Source organism: Physeter macrocephalus, unplaced genomic scaffold (assembly GCF_002837175.3).
Source record: "Physeter macrocephalus isolate SW-GA unplaced genomic scaffold, ASM283717v5 random_88, whole genome shotgun sequence".
Classification (NCBI taxonomy): Eukaryota; Metazoa; Chordata; class Mammalia; order Artiodactyla; family Physeteridae; genus Physeter; species Physeter macrocephalus.
The window spans coordinates 85,343-112,071 of record NW_021145387.1 but is presented as its reverse complement, the minus strand read 5'-3'; the positions used below and the strand labels follow the sequence as shown (position 1 = coordinate 112,071).

Here is a 26,729-nt window from a genome sequence, read left to right as displayed (position 1 = left end):
TGATGATGGTGGTGGTGATGGTGATGATGATGGGGGGATGATGGTGATGATGATGGTGGTGATGGTGATGATGATGGTGGGGGGGGGTGATGGTAATGATGATAATGATGGTGGCAGTGGGCAATTCCTCCCCTCCTCTTCCCCACCCCGCCACTTCTCCTAGCACATATGTACTGATGGCTACTCTGTGCCTGGTGTTGTCTGGGCACTGGTGACACAGCATCCCAAGACTGGTACAGCCCCTGTCCTCATGGAGTTTACCCTCCAGTGGAGAAAAGAATTAAACAAGGAAACAAAATCAGATCATTTCAGAGAGTGAGAAAGCCTGGGAAAAAAATAAAAGGAAGCTGTGATGGAGAATAAGAAGGTGGTGAAGATTCATAGGCTATTTACAGTGGTCAAAGAAGGCTGTTCTGAGCAACTAATACTGAAACTTAGGCTTGAAAGATGAGAAGGAACCAGCCAGGCAAAGAGCTGAGGAAAGAAGATTCCAGGCAGAGAGAAAACCTAGTGCCAAGGCCAGGGACAAAGAATTTGGCTGATGAGAGGAATAGAGAGGCTTTGTAAATACTGCCTCAGGTAAACCCCACAATAACCTCTGCGGGGAAGGATACTATTCCCATCACCATTTTGCATTTGAGGAAACTGAGGCTCATAGAGGTTGACCAATGAGTCCTGGGTACGTTGCATTCATCCACACAGCAAAGCCAGGGCAGAGGCAGGGCTTACATGGAGCACAGCACACACACATGAACCAAGAAGCTTCCTTCCCTGATGTCTCAGACATAACACGAGGGTCAGTGTGCACACTCCCAGCCCACCGACAGATACCAGCCCACCGGCCCTGGGGCACAGAGATCACACTGCTATTAGGTGAGGCACCAAGCGCCTCATTCAGTAAACCCTGGCTGCTGGGCCTGTTCTGGCAGGAGGCAATTCTGTCACATGATGCCTTCCCCAGCACTCTTTCCCATCCCAGGTCAGGATGTTTATCCTTTCTTCAGGAAGTTCATTTGAAATACGCATGTCGTGACGGCCTTTTGGCTGCACGAAATCTGTTCCAGGCCTTGCAGCCAGAGCAGCAGCTGAGTAATTCGAAGGGGGGACATGGGGAGAAGAGAAAAAATGTGTTTGTAATTTTGGAACAGAGCTAAGAATAAAAGAAAAGGTCAAAAGATTTTGGTTGAGCCTGACCTGGGCCCTGGGGATGGGAGTCCAAGGGCAGATCCAGGCCCAAGAACTCTGGTTCGGGAATGCAATCGGGCTCAAGTGGCAGCCCCTCATCCCCATCCTCAGGCCAGAACCCCAACCCTGTGTTCCCAGAGCAATCTGCCCAGCCTGATGGGGAGTTAAGATCTTGGGAGCTGGGGCTCAAGGACCACTCTTGGGGCTGAGGGTGGCAGCAGCTCTGACACTGACAGGGTGAGCCTGGGCAAGTCATTTCCCTCTTCTAAGCCTTGCTGACTTCTGGTAAACGGGAAGACAGGATCCCTGGTTGGCTTCCCTCCAAAGGCTACTAGGAAGGCCAGTTTGGAGGCAGTGACACAAGGGCTTTGTGCAATGTTCCTGGGTCTAGCTCAGTGCCTGGCGCATGGGAGGCTCCAGGCAGATTTGCTGAATGGAAGAATGAGTGAACCAAACAATGAACTCTGACCACTGGGGAGAGACTGAGGTTAGTGTCTCAAAAAACAGATTCTAGAGAGAAGTTATTCAGAAATGATGTCATCAGCACTGGATGGAATGAGGGTTCCCTCTTTCACAGGGAGAGAAGCATGGCCCAGAGATATTCTGAATTATCACAACTATCAGAGCTGGAAGGGCCTTCATGGATCACGTAGTGACCAGGGATGTCAAACATGCAGCCTGCGTGCTACTGTCCCCATCCCTCCCCCCCACCCCGCCATGTCGCTAACCAAGGGAGCTCTTGTTCCTTCCACCTTTTTGAACACAGCCCTCCAGGCAACACTGCCGATATGTCTCAGTTGGAACTCATGAGGAAGCCTATTTGCCATTCTTTTGGGGGTGGGGGGAATGAAGGTCCAGGAAAGGGACTTGCCAAGGTCACACAGCAAGTCAGGAGGGGCTGGGGAGGATGGTCAAGGACTTACTAGGTGCCAGGCATGGTGCCGAAAGGAATGCCAGATGGCAGAGACCCCAAGGAGCCCCAATAGGTTGAGTAAAAACAAAATGACTGACAGAAGGTCTCCCCGCTCTCTCCTCAGCCCTCCCTGGGCTGCTCCAGCTCTGGAACAGCCAGGCAGGTTTGGGGATCCTGACCCTGTCTGGGAAGAAAGTCCATTTGTGCCCTCAGCATCGTGCCCTCAGCACCCTAGGATGATACATCACAGGGAGCCGCCCCTCTCCTCTTCCCAGGCGTTAGCTTAGCTCTCCCGGCTCCGCTTAGAAACAAAGCGCAAATTAATGGAGAGTTAATCAGCTGAGGAAGGGATATTAATAGACTTGGCTCCACCCCCAACCTTCCTGAGCTCTCTTAGGCTGAAGGAAAAGGAACCTGCAAGAAACCTGAGGGAGAACGCTTCATTCTGAGTGCCTAGAGGAGCTTGAAGGAATGACACAGGACAGAATTTAGGCTATCAGGGCCAGAAGAACACTCAGAAATCGTCTGCCATTCCAGGGCTTAACTGGGGTGCAGGAAACCCAGGAAATCAGTTTCCCTTCCTTTTTTCTGGGGGTGGGTCCACAGATGTCATCAGGGTCTAAAAGGACCCAGTGACTCTCTCCCTACAACAGATTAAGAATCACTGATCTGATCCGTGCTCGTTCCTCATTTCTCACCTGGGGAAACTGAGGCCCAACAGTGAGGAGCTACTAGCCCAAGGCCACGTGGCACACGGTGATAGAACCAAACACCTGCTTCCTCCAAAAATACTTACTAAGTTTAGCCTATTGTGACCCTGGCCCTAGGACTCTGGGCACACAGAAACAGAATGCACTGTCCCTGCCCCCAAGCAGTTGTCAACTCTTGTAAGGGTAGCTGTTCTCCACTCTGTCTGTTTCCATAGTGATGGTACCACCTGACTTGTGAGAACACGGAGCTGACACAAGGCAGCATGGCTCTATGACTGCCACTGGTCAGATAAGGACTCTGTCCCAGTTAGTGGCAGAGGGGGTATTAGAACCTCTGGCCCCTGTATCCCAGCTCAAGGACTCTGGAATGGGTCATGTCTGGTCCTTGGCAGGAAGGAAACTATTACAATCAGTTTCTTCATTCAACACATATGATTGAGTCTTTTCGATGCACAAGGGCCCCACAGAAGAACAAAACGCTGTTTGTCCTCAAGGAGCTCGAAGTCTAAAGGTCACAGGCATGCACGTACACAGGATGGGAGCCCAGAGAGGAAGTGACTGACCACCTGCCTTAGGAGGGGCTAACATGACAGCTGGGTGTCGAAGGATTTATTCATATGATAAATATGTTTTAAGCCCCAAGAAAGTGCTGGGCTCCATGCAGAGCCCTGGGGATATAACAATGCACAACGCTGTATCAGCCCCCAAGCTCAGGGGGTTTATGATAGGGGAGGGGGGCAAGGAGGAATCAGGCACTAATTACATAATCACCGCACAGAGGCGCCCCGGTGTGTGATGGGTGGAGCAGAGGTGGAATGCGGGCCACAAAGGGGAGAGGGGCCGGGTGGGCAGGGTTCTGCCTCAGTCCTAACCATCTGTGAAGATTCTCCTGCCTTCCTTGCTGTGCTAAGAGCCCAAGGTCCATACCAAGGCTGATTTGTGTCTGAGACCATTTCATGCACATAGTAGGACCTTGGCAGGAGCTTACTAGTGGGTCTGGCCAGTCTCTGAGGAGGTGAGGCCTGTACAGTTCAGGTGGGGATGGTCTCCCCGCAGCATCTAAACCCCTCTCACTCATCAGCTCTCCATAACCTGAAAGCATTTCCTGGAAGTTGGCCCCCTCTGAGGGAGGGGGTAGCATAGCGTAGTTAACCCCATTGTTGTGAGAAAGAATGGAGGTCCTGGAAAAGAGCCAGAATTAGAGCCCAGCCCTGCTGATCCTCATAGGGTTGGCAAAGAGGTTATACAACAGCGAGGGGTTTGGGGTCCTGTGTTAGAGTCTACACTCGGAGCCTTCCTAACTGTATGGCCTTGGGCAAGTTACTTAACCTCTCTGAGCATCACTTTCCTCACCTGTAAAATGGGTTACTAATAGTTTTTCTACCGACAGGTTAGAATAATCTTGGGAAAAATCCAACTCCTTAACATGGCACGGAAGAGCCTGCATGATCTGGCCCCTCCTAGCCCACCTCCACCCCCCAACTATTTCCTGGCACTTTCCCCTTAGCTACTGCTCCAGCCCTTCGGGTCCCAATACAGCAAGCTTTCCTGCTTCCTGGCTCTGTGATCATCACTCATCATGTGGCTCCTCCTCCTCCTCCTTCAGCTGAAGCATCTCCTCCTTGGAAAGGCCTTTCCTGACCACCCAGCCTTTAGGTGCTCTTCTCATCCCAGGTTTATTCTTACTGTGCCCAGGTCACAAGTGACCACTGTTTGTTTATGTATTACCTGATCTAGGGTCAGTCTTCCCTCTAGACCATAGAGTCCACTGTTGAACACAGTCTCTGACACATACAGGGAGCTCCATAAACATTTCTAGAAGGAATGATACAATCTGTCAGGAGTACTATTTGAGATGATGTTCATGGCACACTGACTTGGCACATGGTATGTTATTATTATTGTTGTTGCTACTGTTGTTATTATTATTATATTGCCAGACATCATCATCATCCTGCCAGACAGACACAGGGAGCTATGGCTTCTTCCTCCAATCTTTATAGGGGAGCATATTTCAAGGAAAGAATAATGAGTCCAAATGTACCCATCACCCAGCTTCAATGTGGACAATCATATTTCACTTATTACCCTCCATGCCATGCACCCACACCCACAAACATAAATGCATGTAGGGATTGCTTTATTCTGATGCAAATCCCAGACATCACATTACCCCATGTTCGAGACCTTCTTAAAGGAAATGTGCCTCCAAAGCTGAGAACAGAGGCAGAGGCATAGACATGCACTGCAGTTCTTGGCACTGCCTCTTTTTAAAGAACCTCTAGGCTCCAATTGAAAAATGGAGATAACTATACTCCTGTATGTCAGTTGTTAAGAAAATTAAGTGAGTTAATATACACAAACAGGGACAGTCCTGCCACAGAGAATGTGAGTCATTCCCATTATGGCGTCAGCATGGTTATAAAGCTCTGGCTCAGGAGGCAAGCAAACTGGGTTTAAACCTAGTTCAGCTACCCACGAGGTAAATCACCCTAGGCCTGTGACTAAACTTCTTCAAGCCTCAGTTTCCTCATCTGTAAAATGGGGGAATAATCTCACTTGCTTCACAGGGTGGGAATGAGAGTTCACTGTGACCATACAGGGAAGGAAGGCCTTGGAACCTGCCCTGGCTCACAGAGGGACTCAGTTCTGACTGGGGGCATAGAGAGAGCAGTTCTTCCGAGCCCTCACTTCCCAGGGGCGATAACACAACCTGGCAAGGGGGCAAGAGCTGCCCAAGATCAAGTGCAGACCTATGACATGAGACAGGGTCCCAAGAGCTTTGGTGGATGAGGAGACTTCTTTGCATGAGCAAGTGTAGAAGAAGATGGCTCAGGGCAGAGCCGGGCTTTTAGGGGCAGAGAGAGGCAGCGAGGTTCCGGAGGGCACACCTGGAAGAGCTCCGGATCGTCGGGGCTGTACTGGCTGGGTTCGGTCTCGGAGTTCTCTGGGCGCCACTGCAGCTCCTCAAAGCAGGTGGCCGAGTCGAAGTCGCTGGCGTCCAGCTGGGAGAGGTCTAGCTCCGGAAAGTCAGCGCAGAGTTGCTCCTCCCCAGATCCCCCGCCCTGAGGAGACAGGAAGGAAGGAGGCGGGTCAGAGCTGAGCTTGGTTAGACCCCAGCAGGGACCCTCTTACTCAGGATGCTGCCAGTCTGAACCTGTGGCTGCCTTTGTCCGAGGCCCGATTTTGCCAAGCGACCAAGAAATGTAAAGCCGCATCCTCTTGCAACTGTTGAACCTACCATGAGCTAAGTCAGGCCCTGGCAGTACAAATCCCTCTTCCTGCTACTCCGTCCCCGCCTCCTCTGCACTCCTATACACCCCTCAAAGCCCTGCCCGCATAGCACCTCTATTCTCTTACCAGAAATATTTTGTTGAAAACTTTATTACAACCTATAAATAGAGATCGATTTCTGGAAGGCAACAACCCCTCTATATGAATAATGAAACAACAAAAAGCAATAATAACAAGAGATGACATCATTGAATGATTGCTGTGTTTTGGAAGAACACTCACCCATGTTCCCAGGAATATTTCTAATGTCTAAAGTGTGGAAGACCACCCATCAGTAGACAATAGGTAAGTAAAGCTATAATCACCTATATCATAGAACAGTGCTGTTGAAAAGAATGAGGCCGTTATGTATGTTCTCCATGGCATGTTAAATAAAATACTAAACTGCAGAATATCAGCAAGTAAAATATTACCCCACATGTGTAAAGAGAATGGGACAGACTCAAGCTACACATTTCTCACGATAATATGTATGAGAATACTGTGCCAGTACACAGGAAAAGGTCTAGAAGGCCATAAACCCACCTGCCGGTGGTGGGTAGGGTAGAAGGGAGTCATGGAGGACCTGGCAACAGTACCGACCGAACTGGTGCTTCTCAGAGGGTGGTCCCAGGACTGAGAGGGGCAGAACCACCTGGGAACCTATAAGAAATAATGCAGATTCTCAGGCCTAACCCCAGACCTATGGACTCAGAAGGTAGTCATCTTCTCACCCTGGTCTCCCAAGTTTAACAGTTACCAACAGAAGGGCTGCCTTGCAGATTCAGTAACAGCCTGAGTGGGGAGACTAACACAGAAACAGAACACCACAGGCGCTGGGGTCTGGCAGACCTGAAGCATAATCCCTGTTCACCAGCTGTGATGCCCTAGGCAAGTCCCTTCACCTCTCTGAAGCTCAACTGTCTCATCTGTAAAATGGAATAACAACTGTCTCATACAGTTAATATTAAAGGAGGCAGTGCCGTAGCCTGGCTTGGTAAGTTGCTCAATAAATGGTAGTGAGCAGTAATGACAACAAATTTTTAAAAATAATAAGAACAACAGAGTTTCATGGCAGGCAGAGGAGGGTGGAACCTCTTTAGAGAACAGAGACAGGCTTGTGTGACACTTAAGAGAAATAGGTTTTATCCAAACCTTTTCCTTAATTGTTCCCACTTACTAGGCCTCATAAATTATGAATAAATGTATATTATTAGCTCAACTTGACACAGGAAAAAGGCTTTTAACCGAATTTGGGTCAAATGTCTTAATTGGCATTTTGCAAGAATCCTGCACACACGGGCAGCACCGGGGCTGGGTTCTCCCAAGCGGCCAGTCCCTGCTCTCAGGCCAGGCAGCACGGTGCCCAGGGAGTATGTCTCCAGGGACATCCCTGACCACGCCTGCCCTCCATCTGCCCGGTCTTTCTCCAATCCACTCGTGTTCAACATCCATGAATATTAAGTCCTGTGTCACTCCAGTGAGGATTCTCAGCCCCGTCCTGGGGCTGCGAATCTTCCCCTGCCCAGTTGGACTATGGGGGTACAGTGGTCTTGCCTGTTCTAGACGGATGATTGGTTTGTTTCTAGTTTTTGGCTGTGATGAACAAGCCTATAATAAGTGTGTACAAGTCTTTGTGTGTACCTATGTTTTTATTTATCTTGGGTGAATCTCTAGGAGTGGAATTGCTGGGTCATATGGTAAGCGTATGTGTGACTTGATTAAAAACCACAAAATTGCTCTCCAAAGTGGTGGTGCCATGGCACACTCCCACCAGCCGTATGAGTTTCTATTGTTCCACGCCCTGAACGGTACTTGGTGTTGATAGTATTTAAATTTGAGGCGTGCATGATAGCGGGGGCCTACAAGCGTTTATTAAATGCCACTGTGAGCCCGGCACTGTGATGTATAAGACTCAGTTCTTTCCCTCATTTGTTGACATCTCAGTGGGGGAAGAAAATACATAAATATTTCATTACAGATTGTGCTAGTGCAACGAAAGAAACAAACCAGGTGCACTGATGGTGGACAAGAGAAGGAGGGGAATCTACTTAGACGGGGTGACAAAAGGCTTCCTGGAGGAGCTGACATCTGGTTTGAGACCTGAAGGAGGAGCCAGGCAGTGGAAAATGTGGAGAAGAAGGTTCCAGGCAGAGAGGACCCAGCAAAGTCAAAGATCCAGGTGGGGAACCAAGCCTAGAGAATGGGGTACTGACCAAAGGCCAGTGAGGCTGCAGCTCAGCCCTAGAGTAGGGGGAGGGAGAGGATGCCTTCAGAGAGGCAGGTGGAGGCCGGATCAGGTAGGGATTGAAGGGATTTGGGTTTTACGCCAAGTGTGATGGGGGTGGGAAGAAAGCAGATGGGTTAGGCTGGTGTAGCATCCAGGAGAGGAGCAGGTGGTGGGGCTGCGAGGACAGCACCGAGGGCCTGTGGAGCAGGAGGGAAGGCCAAAAGTAGACAGTCAAGGATGCTAGGCAGCTAGGGCCTCCCTGGCCAGCAAAGCCCCAGCTATAAGCTCTCTGGGGAGCTCTTTCTATATGTTCTAGAACCAGCCCATGCTAGTAACTCACAGCAGCCACCTCTACAGGACTTGCTTTTTGAGTCTTAGAAACAGCTTTTAAATCAGAGTTCCAGAATCCCAGACCAGCCAGGAACCAGCAGCCCTGAGAGGTTATCCATGCAAGTCTTTGTGGACAATTCGGGAGACCGATACGCCTTCAAGAACTAGTTATGGATATGTGTGCACAGTGCATGTGCGTGCAAGGAATTTAGACTTAACGTCTAGCCCTTCACAGACACAGCTAAGAACTCCTGACCTGGCTGGTCTACCTCCTTCACTTTGCACCTATGGAAACTGAGGCCCAAGGAGGATAATGGATTTGCTCAGGGTTATCCAATGAGTGTCTTTCCCATGAAAGCCATGCCACCTCCTTTACAAAATGCCCATCAAGTGGCCATGACTACTGCACTTATTGATTACCCAGAGCAGCTTGACATACTCAAAGTGTACCCAGGGCATAAAAATAAAGAAACCTCAGCTTCAAGGCCTTGTCAATTAGGGCTGAGGCCATTCTCCAGCTAAAAACCATTAAGCATCGCATTAATAGTGATTTCTCTGGCCCTCTCCATATTTAGAGAGGCTTTTGAAGGGGTGCCTCGGGTGACCCAGCTCTCTTTGAAAGGTCTGACTTGAGGCCTTCCTGTTCTGTACTGGGCAGCCCCAGCAGGACCCACCCATGGAATGGGAGGTAGGGGGGTCAGAGCACAGGCTAAGCCACTGCTATTACTGAGCACTTTCTATATGCCAAGGGCCACACAAAGTGTCTTATGTACATCCTCTCAGCAGATTCTTATAACGACGCTACAGGGCAGGGGTCACTGTCCCCATGTTAAAAATCAGGAAACTCAGAGATCCAGTCACTTGTATCAGTTTGCCAGGGCTGTCGTAAAAAAGCACCACAGACTGTGTGGCTTAAACAGAAATATTTTTCCTCCCAGTTCTGGAGGCTAGAAGTCTGAGATCAAGATGCTGGCAGGGTTGGCTCCTTCTGAGGCCTCTCTGGTTGGCTAATGGATGGCATCTTGCCCCTGAGTCTCTTCCCATTGCCTTCCCTCTACACGTGCCTGTCTCTGTCCAAATTTCCCCTTAGATTAGGCCCCCCCAATGACCTCATTTTAACTTGATTGCCTCTGTAAAGACCCTATCTCCAAATAAGGTCGCATTCTGAGGTACTGGGGCTTAGGACGCCAAGATACCTTTGTATGGAGGACACAATTCAACCCATAGCACCCAGGGTACCAGAAAGGTAAAGCTGAGATTCAAACCCCAGGTCTCCTGGCTCCCTAACAAAGCCTGTGCCATTGCCCGACATCCTGCTTCTGAACGTGAGAAGGAACGTTTAAGACCATTTATTCCCATTTATGGATGGGGAGACGGAGCTTTGGGAAAAGTCTGAGAAAGACCCAAGTTACAGTGCTAGTTTGTAGCTAAGCAGGGACAGGCCTGGGGCCACATGTGCTGCTTGGTGCACCAGCCCCCCATGCACAGCCCCCTGTGGTCCCCACCACCAGTCTGCTCACACCCCTGACACGCTCGGGACACGCCCCTCTGGTTGCTGAACCTTCTGTATCCATTCCTCCAGGGACACCACACTGCTGATCTGAACGGGCTGTAGCTGCCCCAAGCCAGGGAGATAAACGCCCCGGCAGTGGATTAATGGTGCTTCATCCAGATTCTAAGTTGCTTCACTGGAAGCCTGGGTATCTTGTCGCAAATCGATTCCCTGTTTAAGAAAGAATGCATCTTCAGGAAAAATTGGCGGCTCCGCTTTACTGACTACAATCAGCAAATCACCTAGCTTAGTGCCTGGCCCAGAGCACATTCTCAGAGTTACTGAGTGGAAGGAAGCAGGAGAGGGGGAGGAGTGGCTGCACTAACAGAACTTGGGCTCCGGGCCTGCCCGCACTCACTATGCATCCTTCAGTGGCTCACCTCCTCTCTCGGGTTCTCACTGACCCCTCTGGAAAACAGATCATCAAACACAAAGACCCTACGGACCCCTCTTGCTCAAGCATTTGCAAGTATAATTCCGTACTGCACTTATCCAGTTTCTGTGATCCACAGAGGCTTGGGGTAAGTATTTAGGTAGAATAAATAAATGAATTTACAGAGGCAGAGACAAAGATGCAGAGAGAAGGTCTGTATTGAAATGGAAGGAGGCCTAGAGAAGAAGGATAAAGGGCTAGGCCTGGCTTGGCTACTGACACTAATCATTTGTGGTCAGGAACCTAACTTTTGCCGGCTTAGTTTCTATTGACAAAATGGGGATAACAAAAAGGAATCCTATCTCACGGTGTTCTTAGAAAGATAAAACATCACAGGTCCGGAGCCTGGCACGTGTCAGACACCCCGTGAATGGTGGTCACAGATACAGCATTTATAGTTGACATTCAAGTGATGTTCACAGCTCTGGTCTCATTGGTACCTTCCCAAGATGCAGGAGGTAGGCAGTGGTCAATGTCCCCACTTGACTGATGGGAAAGCAGAGGGTCAGTACTTCATGACCTATCTGCTCAGTCCTCAACCCACTGATGCCCTCAATCCTATGTTCCTTCAACCTCCACCAGCCCCCATTCCAGTGTTACCATCCCTCGTGGTTTCTCTTGGCGGATGATCTTGCCCTAACAGCCAGACCGCACTGGCTCTCTCCGGGCCTGCCCTGGAGGGTGGGAGCCGGGCTCCCACCCAGGCCTCACACACTTCTTTACTGCCATCTTGGGTGCCCTAAGTACTGCCCTACAAAGCATCCTTCACTGACAAGAAGTTGTATTCGATGGTCTGGGGCAAGTTTTCCCTTTAAATTACTGTTAGGAATGCCCAAACTGGCCTGGGCATGAGATCCGATAGGGTGGTAGGTACCTGGCACTCGGCTCACCTTTCCCGCCTCCCTAACTTGGCGGATACCAGTAACCAGACACGGCTCTACCTCCCACTGAGCCCCGAGCCTTCGCAACCCGGAGCCTTAGCAGCCACTGCTGATTCATTAGACCCAGCCTGCTCTAGACCTATGACCCTGTACCTCTACTTGCCTTCTAGGAAGGAAGTGAAGTAAGTATTCATGATGTCCCCACAAAGCTATTTCATTATACAGATGTTTTCCCTTTTCTCCCCCTACGTCTGTTATTTGGCTGGCCTCCCACCCATTCCCCTTCCTAACGGTGGCAGCCCACTGATCTCCTTGGAGAAGTAATCCCTCCCCCGAATCCAGGCGGCCCAGGTAAGCACAGTCTGGCCAATTAAAGGGTCTCATCCAGTGACCACAGCAACTGGTTCACAGGGGTGGGTCACAGTGAACACCAGGAATGTGCTAGAGCGTGTGGACAAGGGTGCTCAGCTGGTTGAATTTAATTCTGGAGACGCTGCGAGCCATCTTTGCTTCCACCTGGGAAAAGCCTGCCCAAGAATGAAGCCAGCACAGGGAATGCAGAGTCAAGAAGCAAAGAGAGATGTATTCCCGACAAAAATAATTTAAACACTTGGATACAGCTGTGCCTGAAGCCAGTCTATTCCCTGTACTCCACAATTACGTGAGTGAATAAGGTCCCTTTCCAGATTATGTGCCAGCTGGAGTTTGTCACCTATCAATGAAAAGGTTATGACTGATTCATCTCTCTTACATCCCAAAAAAAAACACCTAAGCTTCCCACTGTCTTCCAAATTAGTACAAAACTCCTGAAGATGCTTCCAGGAGAACAGTAGGAAGAGTAATTGATTTTTAGACCTCAAAGAAATACTACAGCATCCTCATAAGACTCAGGAGTCACAGACACAAAATTAAGCTCCAGGAAGAATAAGTAGAAAACACAGGGGCTCTGAGCTCAGCCTAAAAGAACAAAACACCCTGAGCTTAAAGATAAATCAGACCATTGAAAGGATCTCCCACCAAAACACTCAAAGCTAAGCGTCTCAAAACATCATGGAGGGGGCTTCCCTGGTGGCGCAGTGGTCGAGAGTCCGCCTGCCGATGCAGGGGACACGGGTTAGCGCCCCGGTCCGGGAGGATCCCACGTGCCGCGGAGCGGCTGGGCCCGTGAGCCATGGCCGCTGAGCCTGCGCGCCCGGAGCCTGTGCTCCGCAGCGGGAGGGGCCACAACGGTGAGAGGCCCGCGTACCACAAAAAAACACAAAAAACAAAAAACATCATGGAGGCCCTTTCCACGCAGGACCATCTGGCCCCAGGCCTGCCGAGCACAAACTCAGTGATGCTCAGAGCTTTTCAGCAGGGCCCCAAGCCCCAGCTACGCAGCTACCCGCTCAGGGCTTAGTGTAAGGTGATCTGACAGAAGGTCACCAGGCCTGGCAAGAGTGGGTCCTCCGGCCCAGAGAGCAAAATGGGTCCAGTGCTCAGAACTGGACTACAAGGCCAGGCCGGGAGGACGACCACCAGTGACCTTGGGAAGGCAGCTCTGCTTGGTAGGCGAGGCAATAGGATGGAGGAAGTGGGGTCCCTGATATCTCTAAGTGCCCATCGGCCCTGGAATATCCACCTCAGGATGTGAGGGAGGACTCAACGTGGAGCTTGTCAAAGTCTCATCATTTGGGGCAGTTTTCTGTTACTTGCCACCAAACCTAATCCTAACCAGGCCCTCTCAGGCCTTTGGTACAATAGACACTCCCCTAAGCAACCGCCCGGGTTAACCAACACTCTTCATCCCCTCCTGTAACAACACACATTACTAAGGCCCAAGGCGCCCCAGAGTCTCAGAGACAACCCTCCAGGTCATGCACACATCTGTCTCCAGCAGCTGGGTTGTTCGTCCAATGTCATTTGTGTTTCTTCCCAAACCCATTTGTTACTATAATTACAAAGTTTTTTTTTTTTTTTTTTGGGGTGGGGGCTCACGCCACCTGCAGCATCCTAGTTCCCCAACCAGAGATCGAACCCGTGCCCCCTGCGGTGGAAGCGCGGAGTCCTAATCACTGGACCACCAGGGAATTCCAATAATTACAAACTTTAATGAAATGGTTCATCGACAGAAAATATGAGTATAAAAGAAGAGAATGCTATGGAAACTAAGTTGAAGGCTGTGGAAGGACTCAATAAAGTTGAGCTGTTTAAAAAAAAAAAAAAAATACAAAAACCCTGCTGTCAAATTTTGTGTGGGTGAGCTAACAGTGAAAGATTAGGGAGGCACTGGCAAGAATCTGAAGGATTCTGCACTTCGGTTGCTCGACAAGAGTCTAAATTCTTAATCCAATTGAGTGACTCCCCAATCTGGAAATAGGATCCCTGGCAGCGTGGGTGTGGACCAGGCAGGAGAGAGAGCTTGGGATTTCAGTGTCGGCAGCACAAGCAGTCCTAGAGCAAAAGACTGGCAATGATGAATGTGCGTGCCATATGGCTTCATTAAATAACAACGTTAGGTATTATGTTTTATGATTTCGAACTCTCACTGACTTTTTCCAAGGAATTCCCCTCTCCAGCCCTCCACCCACCCCACCAACCCCCAGCTGTAGTTCCTGCTCTTCATCGGATAAGGTGGCTATTGGACACGGATCGCAGCTTGAATTGTATAGGAAATAAATCCTTACAATGGACTCCCAGAACAGAGAACTGGGGCTTTTGGCACTGGAAGAGCCTGTGGAAATACTTCTAGAGATGACTCTCTTATTTTGCAGATAAGGACACTGAGGCAGACATCCTCCTGGGACAGGTGTTATCTTGGGCATCTCCTTTCCTCCTCCCGGTTGCCGGCAAGCAGCCCCTTATCCAACAGAAATCCCTAAGGTCTCTCAGAGCTGTGCCTGGGCCAGGTTACCTGGGGTGGAGCAGCTCCCGGCTGTCTTGGCAGGTGGTAGGCACCGAGGTCTCAGAGGGCGCCATTGGCGCCCCGCACCCCTGCACCCCACTGTGGCTGCACAGATCCTGGCACCTGTCAGCCAACACAGGCTGCCCCTGGCCCGAGAAGGTGGTGTTTTCGTTTATTTTAAAACAGTAAAAAAGTGAAGTATATTCTGTGACACGAGTGAGTGAGAGTGAGTGAAGGTGTTTCAGGGGCAGTGTCATCCGCATACTGTGTTCGCCTACAATTGCCGTCAATTTTATGCACTTGAATTCAAGGGCCTCTTCAATTCACAGGAGAGCGGCAGGAAAAGCGTTTTGTGAACACGCGAAGCGTGTGCAGGTATCCACCTGCTGTTAAGACTGGTTAACAGTCCCTTTCCATCTCCAGGGACCAGCCTCCCTCATGGAACTGCTGTGTGGCTTGAGTCTCCACCCTGGGGCCTCTGTGCTGGCAGCTCCCTCGGCCTGGGATGCCTCCTCTCTCCTTCTTCTGCGCATGGCTGGTCCTTTCTTATCAGCCCCATCCCAGATTAAATGTCCCTCTGAGATGAGCCTTGCTGACCACTGTATCCTAAAGTGGGTGCCCATCTCACTCCCATCACCTGCTCTAAGTCCCTCAATTAGCACGTTTCACTCTCTGATATCCCCTCCCCGCTTTGCCGGTATTTTTTTTAAATTGTGGTGAAATACACATAATATAAAATTTTCCATTTTAACCATTTTTAACCAAGCAATTCAGTGACAGTAAGTATATTCACATTGTTGCGCAACCATCACCAGCGTCCCTCCCTCTTCAGAATTCTTCCCGCTTTTTCATTTATCTACTTGTGTATTGTCACCTCCCCCCTCCATGAGTTTCATGCGGGCAGAGGCGGTGTCTGTCTTGTTCCCCCGCTGTTTCCCAGCGCCTAGCACAATGCCCAGCATATAGTAGCTCCTCAATAAACAAAATGAGATCCATGTGGAAGTGCCCTGTAAACTGTAAAGGGTGGTACACAAGAGCAAGAGACTGCAACATGGACATTTTTTCCATACAGTCCCAAGACAAGGCCAAATTGCCCGGCAGCCTCAGTTATTCGACAACGATTTTGAGTTTTATCCAACTCTGTGGGGGCAAAAGCATCGAGAGCTCCTTTTCTTTCCTGGTTCCAGGACCCTCTGAGAGGTCAAGAATGAAGATATACGATCACACAAACCACCTGACATTGAGACTCACCATTTCAACACATCAGCTCTACCCAGAGCAACATTTTATTAGTCGTTGAAGGGCAGGCACAAAAATAGACTGCAGGGATCAAATGCCACCCTCTACAGTGGTTGAAAGGCCCTGGCATATGACGACTTGAGGCCTGGGGACCCGGGGAGGGTGTCCTCTGTCACAGGAGTGTACAGACATTGGAAGCTAGAATCAGGGCTGGGATTAGGCTGAGGTGAGGGTACCAGCCTTGGGCACCAAAAAATTCAGCAATCAAGACAGATCATATTTAATGCAATATTGTGAAAACAATCAAAATTAATGCCCCCTAAAAATCCATGATGAGCAACATATCAAAATTCTAAGTAAAGACAAGGTCAGTGGTATGATTTTTCCTTTTGCTTCAGGTGACTATTTGGCTCTGCATGGCATTCTTCCCTCCTTTCTTTCTTTCTTTCTTTATTTATTTTTTGCGGTACGCGGGCCCGTCACCGCTGTGGCCTCTCCCGTTGCGGAGCACAGGCTCCGGACGCGCAGGCTCAGCGGCCACGGCTCACGGGCCCAGCCGCTCCGCGGCATGTGGGATCCTCCCGGACCGGGGCACGAACCCGCGTCCCCTGCATCGGCAGGCGGACTCCCAACCACTGCGCCCCCAGGGAAGCCCCGTCCCTCCTTTATTTAAAGGTGTGTGTTCAAAATGGATATTTTGGCACTGACTATTAACATATTAACTATTGCAACATATATAAATGTTGCATTAAAATATGATGTATCTTGATGACTGAGCTTTTTGGCATCTCCTTAAATTTTGTGTCTGAACCAAATGTTTCCTTTGCCTCACCCTAATCCCCACCTGGGTGGAATGAGGGTGAAAGAGTTACTGTATGCTCAGGTGACTGAAATGAGATCAGATCCTGTCCTACACCCCTTCTCCCTGGGGCCTCAGTTTCCACATCTCTACAATGGAGCCCATGACCCTAGGGTAGTTGTGGAACTGTCCCAGTCTTGTCCAATGAGGCAATTAGGATGGGAAAGTAGAAAAACCCTGAAGTGCTGGCTGTCTGTGAGGAGCTGTTTACATTTTTATCAAAGGTAGGAAATGGTCCATCACAATGGTGAGCAGCGTTCAGCTTTGAGGTGAGTTGCAACACACTTGCCTGATTTATAATGAAAGGAGTGACGCTTGCTAAATGAATAGGTTTCATTTAAGAAAAGAGATTAGAGCTGATTCACAGTTCTCTCAGTAAGCAGGATCTCCCCTCCCATTCCAATGCCTTTACTAAACAGGAAGGAAGGCAGAGGGCTACAGCTAGCCCTGGGAAAGCACCCATTTCACGCAGCTGAATGGGGCGACCCCAACTCCCTAATCATGCTGCGGGATCATAACCGAACAGGCGCTTTCCTTTCCCTGTCACATCTTGCGGGGTTCCCTCAAAATCAGAATATGCCCAAGGGCAGGGCAAGAGGGACTGGCATGTGTCAGCCATCCTCGGGTGTGAGATGCATGAAGAAATGCCTGGGAATGGATAGTGGTCACGTTTGTGCAAAATCATGAATGTACTTAATGCCACTAAATTGTACACTTTAAAATGGCCAATTTTATGTTATGTATATTTTACCCCCAAAAAATAAAAATAAATTTTAAAAGTCCCGGAGTCCTAAAATAAACTGCCCGGCACGCTCCTTCTGGAGGTGTTCTCTGGGGTCCTACAGTCTCCATGTTCTTTGGTTCTATTTATGTGTCTCTTGCCGTGGCTGGCAGGAGACACGGGAGGAGCTGGGCCAGGGCTCAGCTGAGAAGCCCTTTTGCCTGTTAACCCTGTTATAAATAACGCAGAAAGAGGCAGAAAGAGGGTCCCTGGCATGAGAGTGAAGGTCAGGCAGCCCCTTCATGGCATTTGAGGAAATGTCACGCCCATCAGGCCAGCAAGGTGCTGGCTCACATCTCCAGCCCCACGCTGCCCAGGGCTGACGGCGGCCATGCCGGGGAGCCCGTGGAGCATCGCTACTCAGGAAGGGCAGCCCCAAGGTGGCCGGCTCCCGGGGGTTCAAGCAGAGAGGGGACCACGGGGTGGATGGAGGAGCAGAGGGTAGCTGAGAATCCCCAGCCCAGTGGGCAGGGGCTAAAGTCAGCTTCCCAAGAACCCAGGCCAGGGCTCAGCCACCTGCATGCACACCAGCCTCGGCTTGTCAGCCAGTACACACAACCCGCCGAGGGAGAGATGACTCAGCAACGCTCAACCCACAACTGCCCCCGCTGGGGCCGCTGCACAGCGTGGGAGCCGGGAGGGGCCTCATGGCCCATCTGGTCCCGCGGTTCCCACGCTGGGCTCCCTGGGGAACCCCCTGCACGCTCTCCACCCGCACAGCCCACCAGCACCCTGGGCTTTGAAGTGGGAGGGGTTATGAGGGAGTTCATTAATTAGGTTTTCCATTTCTGTTAACTAAAAACCATACAGTGGCAACCCATCCTACTCCTATTTAACCTGAGTGAATTCAACATCATGAGCCTGGCAAAAACCAAATTTCTGTTTCTTTCTTACATGTCAGAAATACAATGACATTCTATTTTGCACAAAATTTTATATTTTCCCATACCCACACACTCTTACCTATTGTTCGTACATGCTATTTCATCAGCAATTTAAGGGCTTTACGGAGTTCATTTGAATCCTCAGACGAAGAAGCCACTTCCCAAGTAAGTGGTATCCACCACTCAGAGCCCAGCAATGTGGGTATTTCCCCATTTTACAGGTGAAGAAGCTGAGACTCAGTGAGGTAACGTGACGTTGCTAAGCAGAATATGAATGTTTGAGAGTCTTTATGGGCTCAGGAAGCCCAGGTAACAAGTTGCTGTGTAGACCACAGAAGAGAGAGCCGAAGCTGGGTCTCGCCCACCATCCCCAGGATGCTGGAGGCATAGCTGAGACTAGGAGCCATCGCTCACTCGCCTGCTTGCAAGCCTTGACTTGTCACTGCCCTTGACAAAACCCCAAAGTCCTCACCGGGCCTGTGAGGCCTGGCGTGGCCTGGGCCTGCCGCCTCTCCCACCATTTCCGGGGCCCTCCCGTCCTTCCTACGCTGCAGACACAGCAGCCTTCTTCTTCTCCTGGAACAAAACTCTCTCGGCTTGGGGTCTCCACCTGGGACACTTCCTGCCTGGTCCTAGGCCACTTATCCAGCACTGGGTCTCAGTGAGAGAGGCCTTCCCCAACACTCAACCCCCTGAACACTATGGGTTATGTCCCCATGTGTTATCCACAGCATGAACCCAGGGACTGTCTGTCTCCCCTCCAGAATACCAGCTGCACGACGGCAGTGGTCCAGACTTGTCCTCTGTTGAATCCCAGTGCCTGGAACAGTGTCTGGCACAGAGTAGGTGCTCACTAAATCTTTGTGGGATGAGTGGAGGTGGGCCGGGGGAGTAGAGCTCCGGTTTCCCAGGTCAGTTTAGGCATCTCTGCCTCACACTGCTGTGAGGCTTGCAAGGTCTCCCTCTCACGCACCCGCCTTTCCTGGGGGGGAGGGGGTGTGTCCTTCTGCATCCATGTATTCCCTTAAGGAAATAAATTTCACAGTGGTCAGATGATGAGAAACCCAGACCCATGGGCTCCCAGATGAAGCTGGTGGGAAACAGATTCTCTCTGGCCCCAGCAGGCCCTCCCTGGTCATGTGGTCAGTGAGGGCCCACTCACTCATGCTCACCATGCCTGAGGCACTGGCTGCCTCCAGCCACAGTGAACCTGCCTCATGTAGAAGTATGTTCACCGGGCATGTAAAGCAAATTTGTGTCAAACAGATCATACCTTTCCATTCCCTTCTTCTTAAGTAACAGGGAGGTGGCCCACAGGGTGATATTGCCACTGGCTCCCCAACCAAAGCCAAGGCCCTAACAGTGGAATAACAGGCACCTGAGCTAGGAAAGGGACGCCATCTGACGATGCTTGGTTATCACCCCAGCTTGCAGAGAAACAGGCAGGAAGTGGGGAGCTCTCCAAGAGAGAACAGTGAGATCTTTCAGGGAGTGAAGTCCCCAACACCCCTGCATGTAAGTGCCACCTGAACCCACATCTCTGACCTACTAGGTTCCTTCCACCCTGCCAGGATTAGGAATCCTGGGGCTCATAAAAATCTTTTATGCCTGTAAACTAGACATTGTCCCATTTGATCCTCACAACAGGGCAGAGGTTAAGCCATTTTCCTGATGGGGGAGCTGAGGTTCATAGAGGGGAAGTAACTTGTCTAAAGTCACTAAGCAAGTTAAAGAGAGGAACAGGACTAAAACTCCCGGACCTCTGACTTAGTTGAAGCAAAAATATCACTGATTAGGAGGCACAACCTTGAACTCTCTGCACTACTGGCAGTGGGGAACTTGGACGAGTCCCCCTACTTCTCTGAGCCTCAGTTTCCCTAAATTCCAAAACTGGGCAGGCTTGGAGACCATGGTCAGTCAGCTGGGGCTTCAGGACACGCAGGGTCAGCCTGTGACATCCTGGGCATGGTAGCAGACCCTCAGGTACCCCGTCAGCAATCCCTAACAAGGGGGAAAGATGGTGGAGATGGAGGTGATGATCACTGAGGGACACGTCACATGGAGTGTGTCTGCAATGGTGTCATGGGAGGACATGTGGGAGATCTGCTAGCTCCTCACTCTGCCACTCAAAGAGCGGTCCACAGACCTGCAGCATCAGCCGGGCCTGGAGCTTGTTCAATTCTGCAGAAGCTCAGGCGGAATCCTCCTGAATCAGAATCTGCACTTTAATAAGATCCCTAGGTGATTCGTAGGCACATTAAAGTTTGGGGAACACAAAATTTTAAATCAGAAGACCAATTGTAACATGTGACCTTTGGTTCAGCACCTAAATCCTTCAAGCCCCAGCGTCTGCATCTGTAGAGGAAAGACAATAATGTCTACACTTCACGGGACTGCTGTGAGCGTTACGCAAGATCACACATGCCAACAGTCTAGCCCAGTGCCCGGCAGGTAACAGCTGCCCAGATTGCTAGTTTCTTTCCTTCCTGAAAGGCCAGAAGGAAGAAGGTCTCTGCTTCCATTCCAAGTCCTGCCTGTACATCTGGGAGGCAAGGAAAAGACCCCCATGGGGCAGCAACAGATGGGGACAGGGTGGGAGCAAAGGGAAAGGAGGAGAGCAGAGGAAATAAAGAAGCAAAATAAAGACAAGCAGCAGAGACCATCTGAATCCCCAAGAGGCAGATGAACATGTGAAACCCAGAGACACAGCCGTTTCAGCTCATGTCAGAAGCCAAAGGGCTGAGGATGGAGGAGCAAGGGCCACTGGGTTGTGTCCCCTCAGGTCACACACTGCCTTTCCAGCCCAGCTCTGAATCAGTTCTTGTGGCCAGGGTAGACACAGCGCCAAGGGTCACTGGAGCAACCAGACAGAAGCTGGGGGCTCAGGCTGAGCCCTGAGAAGGGTCAAACTTGGATGGAGGACACCAATCCAAGGGACTGTCAACCCAGAGGAGCTGGACAATGGGGGGCTGAGCTGTGTGATTTAATGTCTCTGGGCCTCAGTAAAATGGAAGATAGTAATAATAGCCTTAGGGTTCTTATGAGGATTTAATGAGAAGAGCTTGCATTGTGTCTGGTGCAAAGTAAGTGCTCAAAAGATAATGGCCATTCCTGAGATTATTACACAGGAGACCTGAAGCAACTGCTGGAATAGAAGCAGCCCTCTGGGCTTCCTGAACTTCCTCTACACCCAATCACCGCGTTAACCCCTTCAAGCTCAGACTGACTCAGTCCACACCACCATCAACTCACCACTTATCGGCAGCCACGGCTTCCAGCTTCCACCCCAGCCCCCTCCAGGCTGCTGGACACAGCACAGCCATAGCAAAGTTCTCAAGATGCAGATCTGACACTACTGGACCCTGTTTAAAATCCTGCTTGCCCCCAATTCCTCCCAGATAAAGAGCAAAACCTTTCATGAGGCCTGTAATGTTCTGCGTGATCTGGCTTCTGTCTACCTATCCGGAATCATTTCTTAGCATTTACCCACCGTCTCCCCAACTTTAAGCCCCACTGGCCTTCTCTCCACCCCTGGCACTTGCCAGGATCTCTTCCCCCATAGGACCTTTGCATGTGCTGTTCCCTCTGCCTGGAACATCATCCCACACATAGATGCTTTGTCCAGTTATCTCGTACCGTACCCTTCACTCTTTACCTCCTTATCACAGTTGGTAATTTATTTGCATGGACATTTATTAGTGCTCACCAATGTATCCCTGGCACCTGGCACATAGTAAGTGCTTAATAAACAAGGAGTAAGTGAATGACCTCATTCTCTGGCAACCATCTCACCCCCCTATCCAAGTCCCACCTTCCCTCTCACCGCATCCCCTAGGCCTTAACTCTCCATATACACACATCCCTGACTTGCAGGACTGGTGCCAGAGATCCAAACGTTTCTAGATCTGATTTTCTTGAAAGCAGCTTTGGGCTATGGCCAGGGGAGGCGTGCGTTGCTGGCCTCCGCAGTAAACACTGATGAAGCTGTCTGGACCAGCTGAGCTGAGATCAGGAAATGCCAAGATTTAAAAGCATCCGGAACCCATTTACTTATTGTTGTTCTTGCACTTCCAGGCTATTTTAAGCTTCAGATCAATCAGATCCTCTCTCCAAATATCGCTCCAGAATCAGTCAACATGCACCTGGCCCTACCTGTCAGGGCCCCATCTGACACACGACCTCAACGACAGCAAAAACAGGCAGCTGTTCTTGTTTACTAGGTACCTCTGTGAGTGGTAAGTGAAAGTCGCAAACAGTCTCAAAGGGAGGTAGTATTACCTCCATTGGGAAGATGGGGAAATTGAAACTCAAAAGGGGTGAAGAAAGTGGCCCAGGGTCACACAGCTAGTAAATGCTGGAACTGGGATTCGACCCCAGATCTTCCAAATCCAAAGGTCAGCCTGGGCTCCTAACTGCTCAGCAATATTGCTTCCCGCATTCCCCTGCCAAAGATCTTCATACATACTGTGGGGTTTCTCATCTTGCCCCTGCCCTTTCAGCCACCTGCAAGGACCATCAGTGTTCTTATGCTATAAGTCAGAGCCACCCACCCCCATGTGCATTGCTATGGGATGGTCACCAAGCTGGGCTGTTAAAAGGGGAAGGTGGGCTTCCCTGGTGGCGCAGTGGTTGGGAGTCCGCCTGCCGATGCAGGGGACGCTGGTTCGTGCCCCGGTCCGGGAGGATCCCACATGCCGCGGAATGGCTGGGCCCGTGAGCCATGGCCGCTGAGCCTGCACTTCCGGAGCCTGTGCTCCGCAATGGGAGAGGCCACAACAGTGAGAGGCCCGCGTACCGGGGGGGAAAAAAAAAGAGAGAAGGTAATGTTACATCATCATGTTTGTATTTTTTTTGAAATGATGGATGTATGGAAAGATGGACAGATGGTTCATATATTCATAGATTATTGCTAGAAGGACACAAATGAAAGTATCAAGAGTTTGGGGGTTTGGGGGAGTAAAGAATAAGGAGTTGATTGGGGATAAGGGATGTCAGTGAATATTTACTTTCTATTTTACGTCCTTCTTAAGGTTTTAAATTTTCTTTAGTCATGCTTCAACCCACCCTTCAAAGGCCAATTCACAGGCCACCTCCCCCATGGAGCCTACCCTGATTGCCTCCACCCATCCCTCCTCTACATCCCTACCACATTCTGCCTGCATCTCTCAGGGCACTTAGGCCATTGAGCCTGCGTCCTCAGTGTGCACATACCCACAGGAGTCCCCAGCCAGGCAAGAGCTCCAGGGCCTGGATCAGTGTCACGAGCTTCTGGGGTCTCCCCCAACACTGAGCCTCTGCTGAGGCGGGGGAGTGGAGAGGCCTGGTGAATGAATAACTATTTTGCTTTCTATCTTGGTCCACGGCCTCCTGAAGCCAAGGAAGTTGGAAACTCTAAAATGGAGCTTGGGGGTGGGGAAGAGAAGAGGAAAGCAGAGAATCAGAGGGTAAATTCAGCTCCCGGAAACCTGCCCAGCGCGCATCCCTGGGAAATGACTCAAGCACAGCTTATGCCAGCAGACAGTCCATCTGGGCCCTGAGGTCACCAAACCTCATCAAGGTACTGCTTATTAAATATAAAGGCACATGAAATAAAGCCACCAATCTGGAGCTGGGGCTCTGAGGAAGGGACAGAGACAGTGATGAGAGGCAGGCAATCTGTCCCCCATTCCCCGCCCCTGACTGATCACCCAGGAAGCTCTGGGCTGTGGCTGAGGCTGGACCCCTAGGTCAGACTTGGCTCTTCGCCTTGACAGGAGCTTTGGTGATGGTCCCACCTCACCTCCCACGCAGCAAGGGGGTTCCCTGCCCTCCTCAGCACCTACCCCTGCCTGAGGACCAAGGAGAACTTGGTAACCTTTGGCCCATGATAATCACAAGCTTTGCTGAGCCTCCATTTTGTGCTATACACTTTACAACCATCTCATTGATCCTGTCCAACCAAATAGACAGGCAGATACTGTCCAGTCCGTTTTACAGATGAGGAAGCTGAGTCCCAGGGATGTAAGTAATGTGCTTGAGATCACACTGCCAAGTTACGTGATACTGGAACTAGACCAAGGCTGCAGCAGGGGAAGAGCCAGAACCAGAACTCCATTGGCTGGAGCAATAGGACCACAGCCACCCAGTGAGGAGAGGCCTCAGTTTTTCATATTCTCAGGGGCTGTCAGGCTACATAGCAGCATAAGAATCACTGAGCTAAGGCCATGCTTCCCTGTCTCTGATCACATACCAACTGGGGGCGCAGGGGTGGGCTGAGAAATACTCAAAGGCGCAGGCCAGGCATGGTGCCTCTTCTCAGAACTCTATTTCCCTCTTAAGATCTGGCATAATAGAAAGTTAAATAATTTCACTGGTAAGGGAAACTTTCTTCCAGTATAAAAAACAAGGGTATGCTAGGGACTAGAATGTAAAAGTTGCATTAATTTTTTCGTATAAAATAAGAACGATTTTTGTGTCGTGGATTCTGTTTAAATTGGCTGTAGGTTTAGCTGACAGGGCTACTTTGGAGGCAGCGATAGGACTGTTAAGAACTGACTGTGGGGAATAAAGATGCAGACGTAGAGAATGGACTTGAGGACACGGGGAGGGGGAAGGGTAAGCTGGGACAAAGTGAGAGAGTGGCATGGACATGTATACACTACCAAATGTAAAATAGATAGCTAGTGGGGAGCAGCTGCATGGCACAGGGAGATCAGCTCGGTGCTTTGTGACCACCTAGAGGGGTGGGATAGGGAGGGTGGGAGGGAGACCCAAGAGGGAGGGGATATGGGGATATATGTATATGTAGAGCTGATTCACTTTGTTGTAAAGCAGAAACTAACACACCATTGTAAAGCAATTATACTCCAATAAACATGTTAAAAAAAAAAAAAGAACTGACTCTGGGATCAAAAAGATCTGCATTAATTTGGGCTCAGCCACTCAAACAGCTGTGTGACCCTGGCCAAGATACTCGACCTCTCTGAATCTTAGCTTGTAAAAATGGGAATGATAAGATCATGCTTGTAAAGCAGGAGTCCTTAACCTTTTATGAGTCATGGGTCCCACTGGCAATCTAGTGAAGCCTATAAACTTCTTCTCAGAATGTTTATGAATGCATAAAATAAAACATAGGATTATTAAGGAAACCAACAAAATCAAAATACATTTATAAATATTAAAAAGAGTAAGTTTATGTTACAGTAATATAACATGCTTCCTTATTACTATACTAAATAATAAGATCTAGTAGCAAGTGTAACAATCACCAGTAATTTCAGAGTAGTGACGAGTATAAATATTTTTAGATATCTGAAACGACTGTAATGTGATATGAAAATATCTGTGATTTCCATTGGTGACAAAGTCACAGGTACCACTAATACTTTTACAGTTTGTCACCTACATTCACAACGGGAGGAAATGCTAAATTTCACTTGGAGGTTAGCAAAAATAAAGATGTAATTTTTTTTTCTGTTCAAGTTCACAGACCTCTGAATTCTATCCCCTGGGGTTTAAGCAGCTCAGTTGTAAGGCAATCTACACAGTGTGTGGCATGCTCTGTAAATGTTCTTTAGGGTAGCTGGTTTGAGCTATGCCAGACTCTGCCCCCCAGACACAACAGGGCCCAAGGTTTCGCCTGCGTGCCATTAGGAGTCCTCTAGGGGAGGGGTTTGAGCAGCCCTGCACCCATCAGGGGCTCAGGGAGGGATGTGGGTTATGCAAAGCTGTTAGGTGAGTGAGGGAAGCTCTTAAAGTTAATCCAGAAGCTTAGGGCTGGAAGAGGGTTAAGCCCCAGCTAGATGTGCACTCAGGCTGTCTCAGCTCAAAACAAGCTGTGTCCTTCTGCGCATTAGCTGCGTCCTCGACCACTCTGCAAAGGAGCCCTTTCAAATCCTGCCTCCTTGACATCTCCACTGTGTGGTTTATTGGCATCTCAACCTTATGTCCAAATGGAATTCTATTTGCACACAAGCCAGTTTCTCTTCAGTTTTCCCAATGTCATTAAATGGCAAACCCTTCAACCAGCTGCTCAGAGGAAAACTTGGGTTTCCTCTTGCCCTCACCCCCACATTCAAACCATCAGCCAGTCCTGTCCACTCCCTCTCCAAAATACAGTGCTCTTCTCTCCATCTCTGCTGTCACCACACTAGCCCATACTATCACCACCTCCTACCTAGGCTTTTACAGTGCTGCCTAACAGGACTCCACTTCCATACTTGCCCATCCCACCCCAAGTTCTTCCTCTACATAGTAGCCCAAATAATCTTCAAAAACTGTAAATCAGATCATGTCACTCACTCCCTACTCAAAACACTCCAAAGATTCTCCTACTGCACTTAGAATGAAATCCAAACATCCAGGGCTTAAGAAGGCCCCTACCTATGTTGCCAGCATCCTCTCTGGCTACTTCCTTCCTTGCTCACCATGCCCCCAGCATCCTGGCATTCTTTACATCAGAGCTCAAACTAGTCACTGCCCCAGGGCCTTTGCACAAGCCATTTTTTGCATGACTGGCTCCTTCCTGACACTTAAACCAAATGTCACCTCTTCAGAGAGGCCTTCCCTGACCACTCACTATAAAGTGGCCACCCTT

At 49.9% G+C, this 26,729-nt stretch overlaps 1 protein-coding gene across 1 annotated transcript in view; it reads right to left on the bottom strand.

The window, feature by feature from the left end:
* LOC102979154 (peroxisome proliferator-activated receptor gamma coactivator 1-beta) overlaps positions 1-26,729 on the bottom strand; it is a 104,448-nt gene that overhangs the window by 12,007 nt on the left and 65,712 nt on the right. Inside the window, exon 2 of the mRNA XM_028483995.2 lies at positions 5,700-5,873. Within this exon, the coding sequence (XP_028339796.1) occupies positions 5,700-5,873 (174 nt within the window). The remainder of the gene's footprint in view (positions 1-5,699; positions 5,874-26,729) is intronic.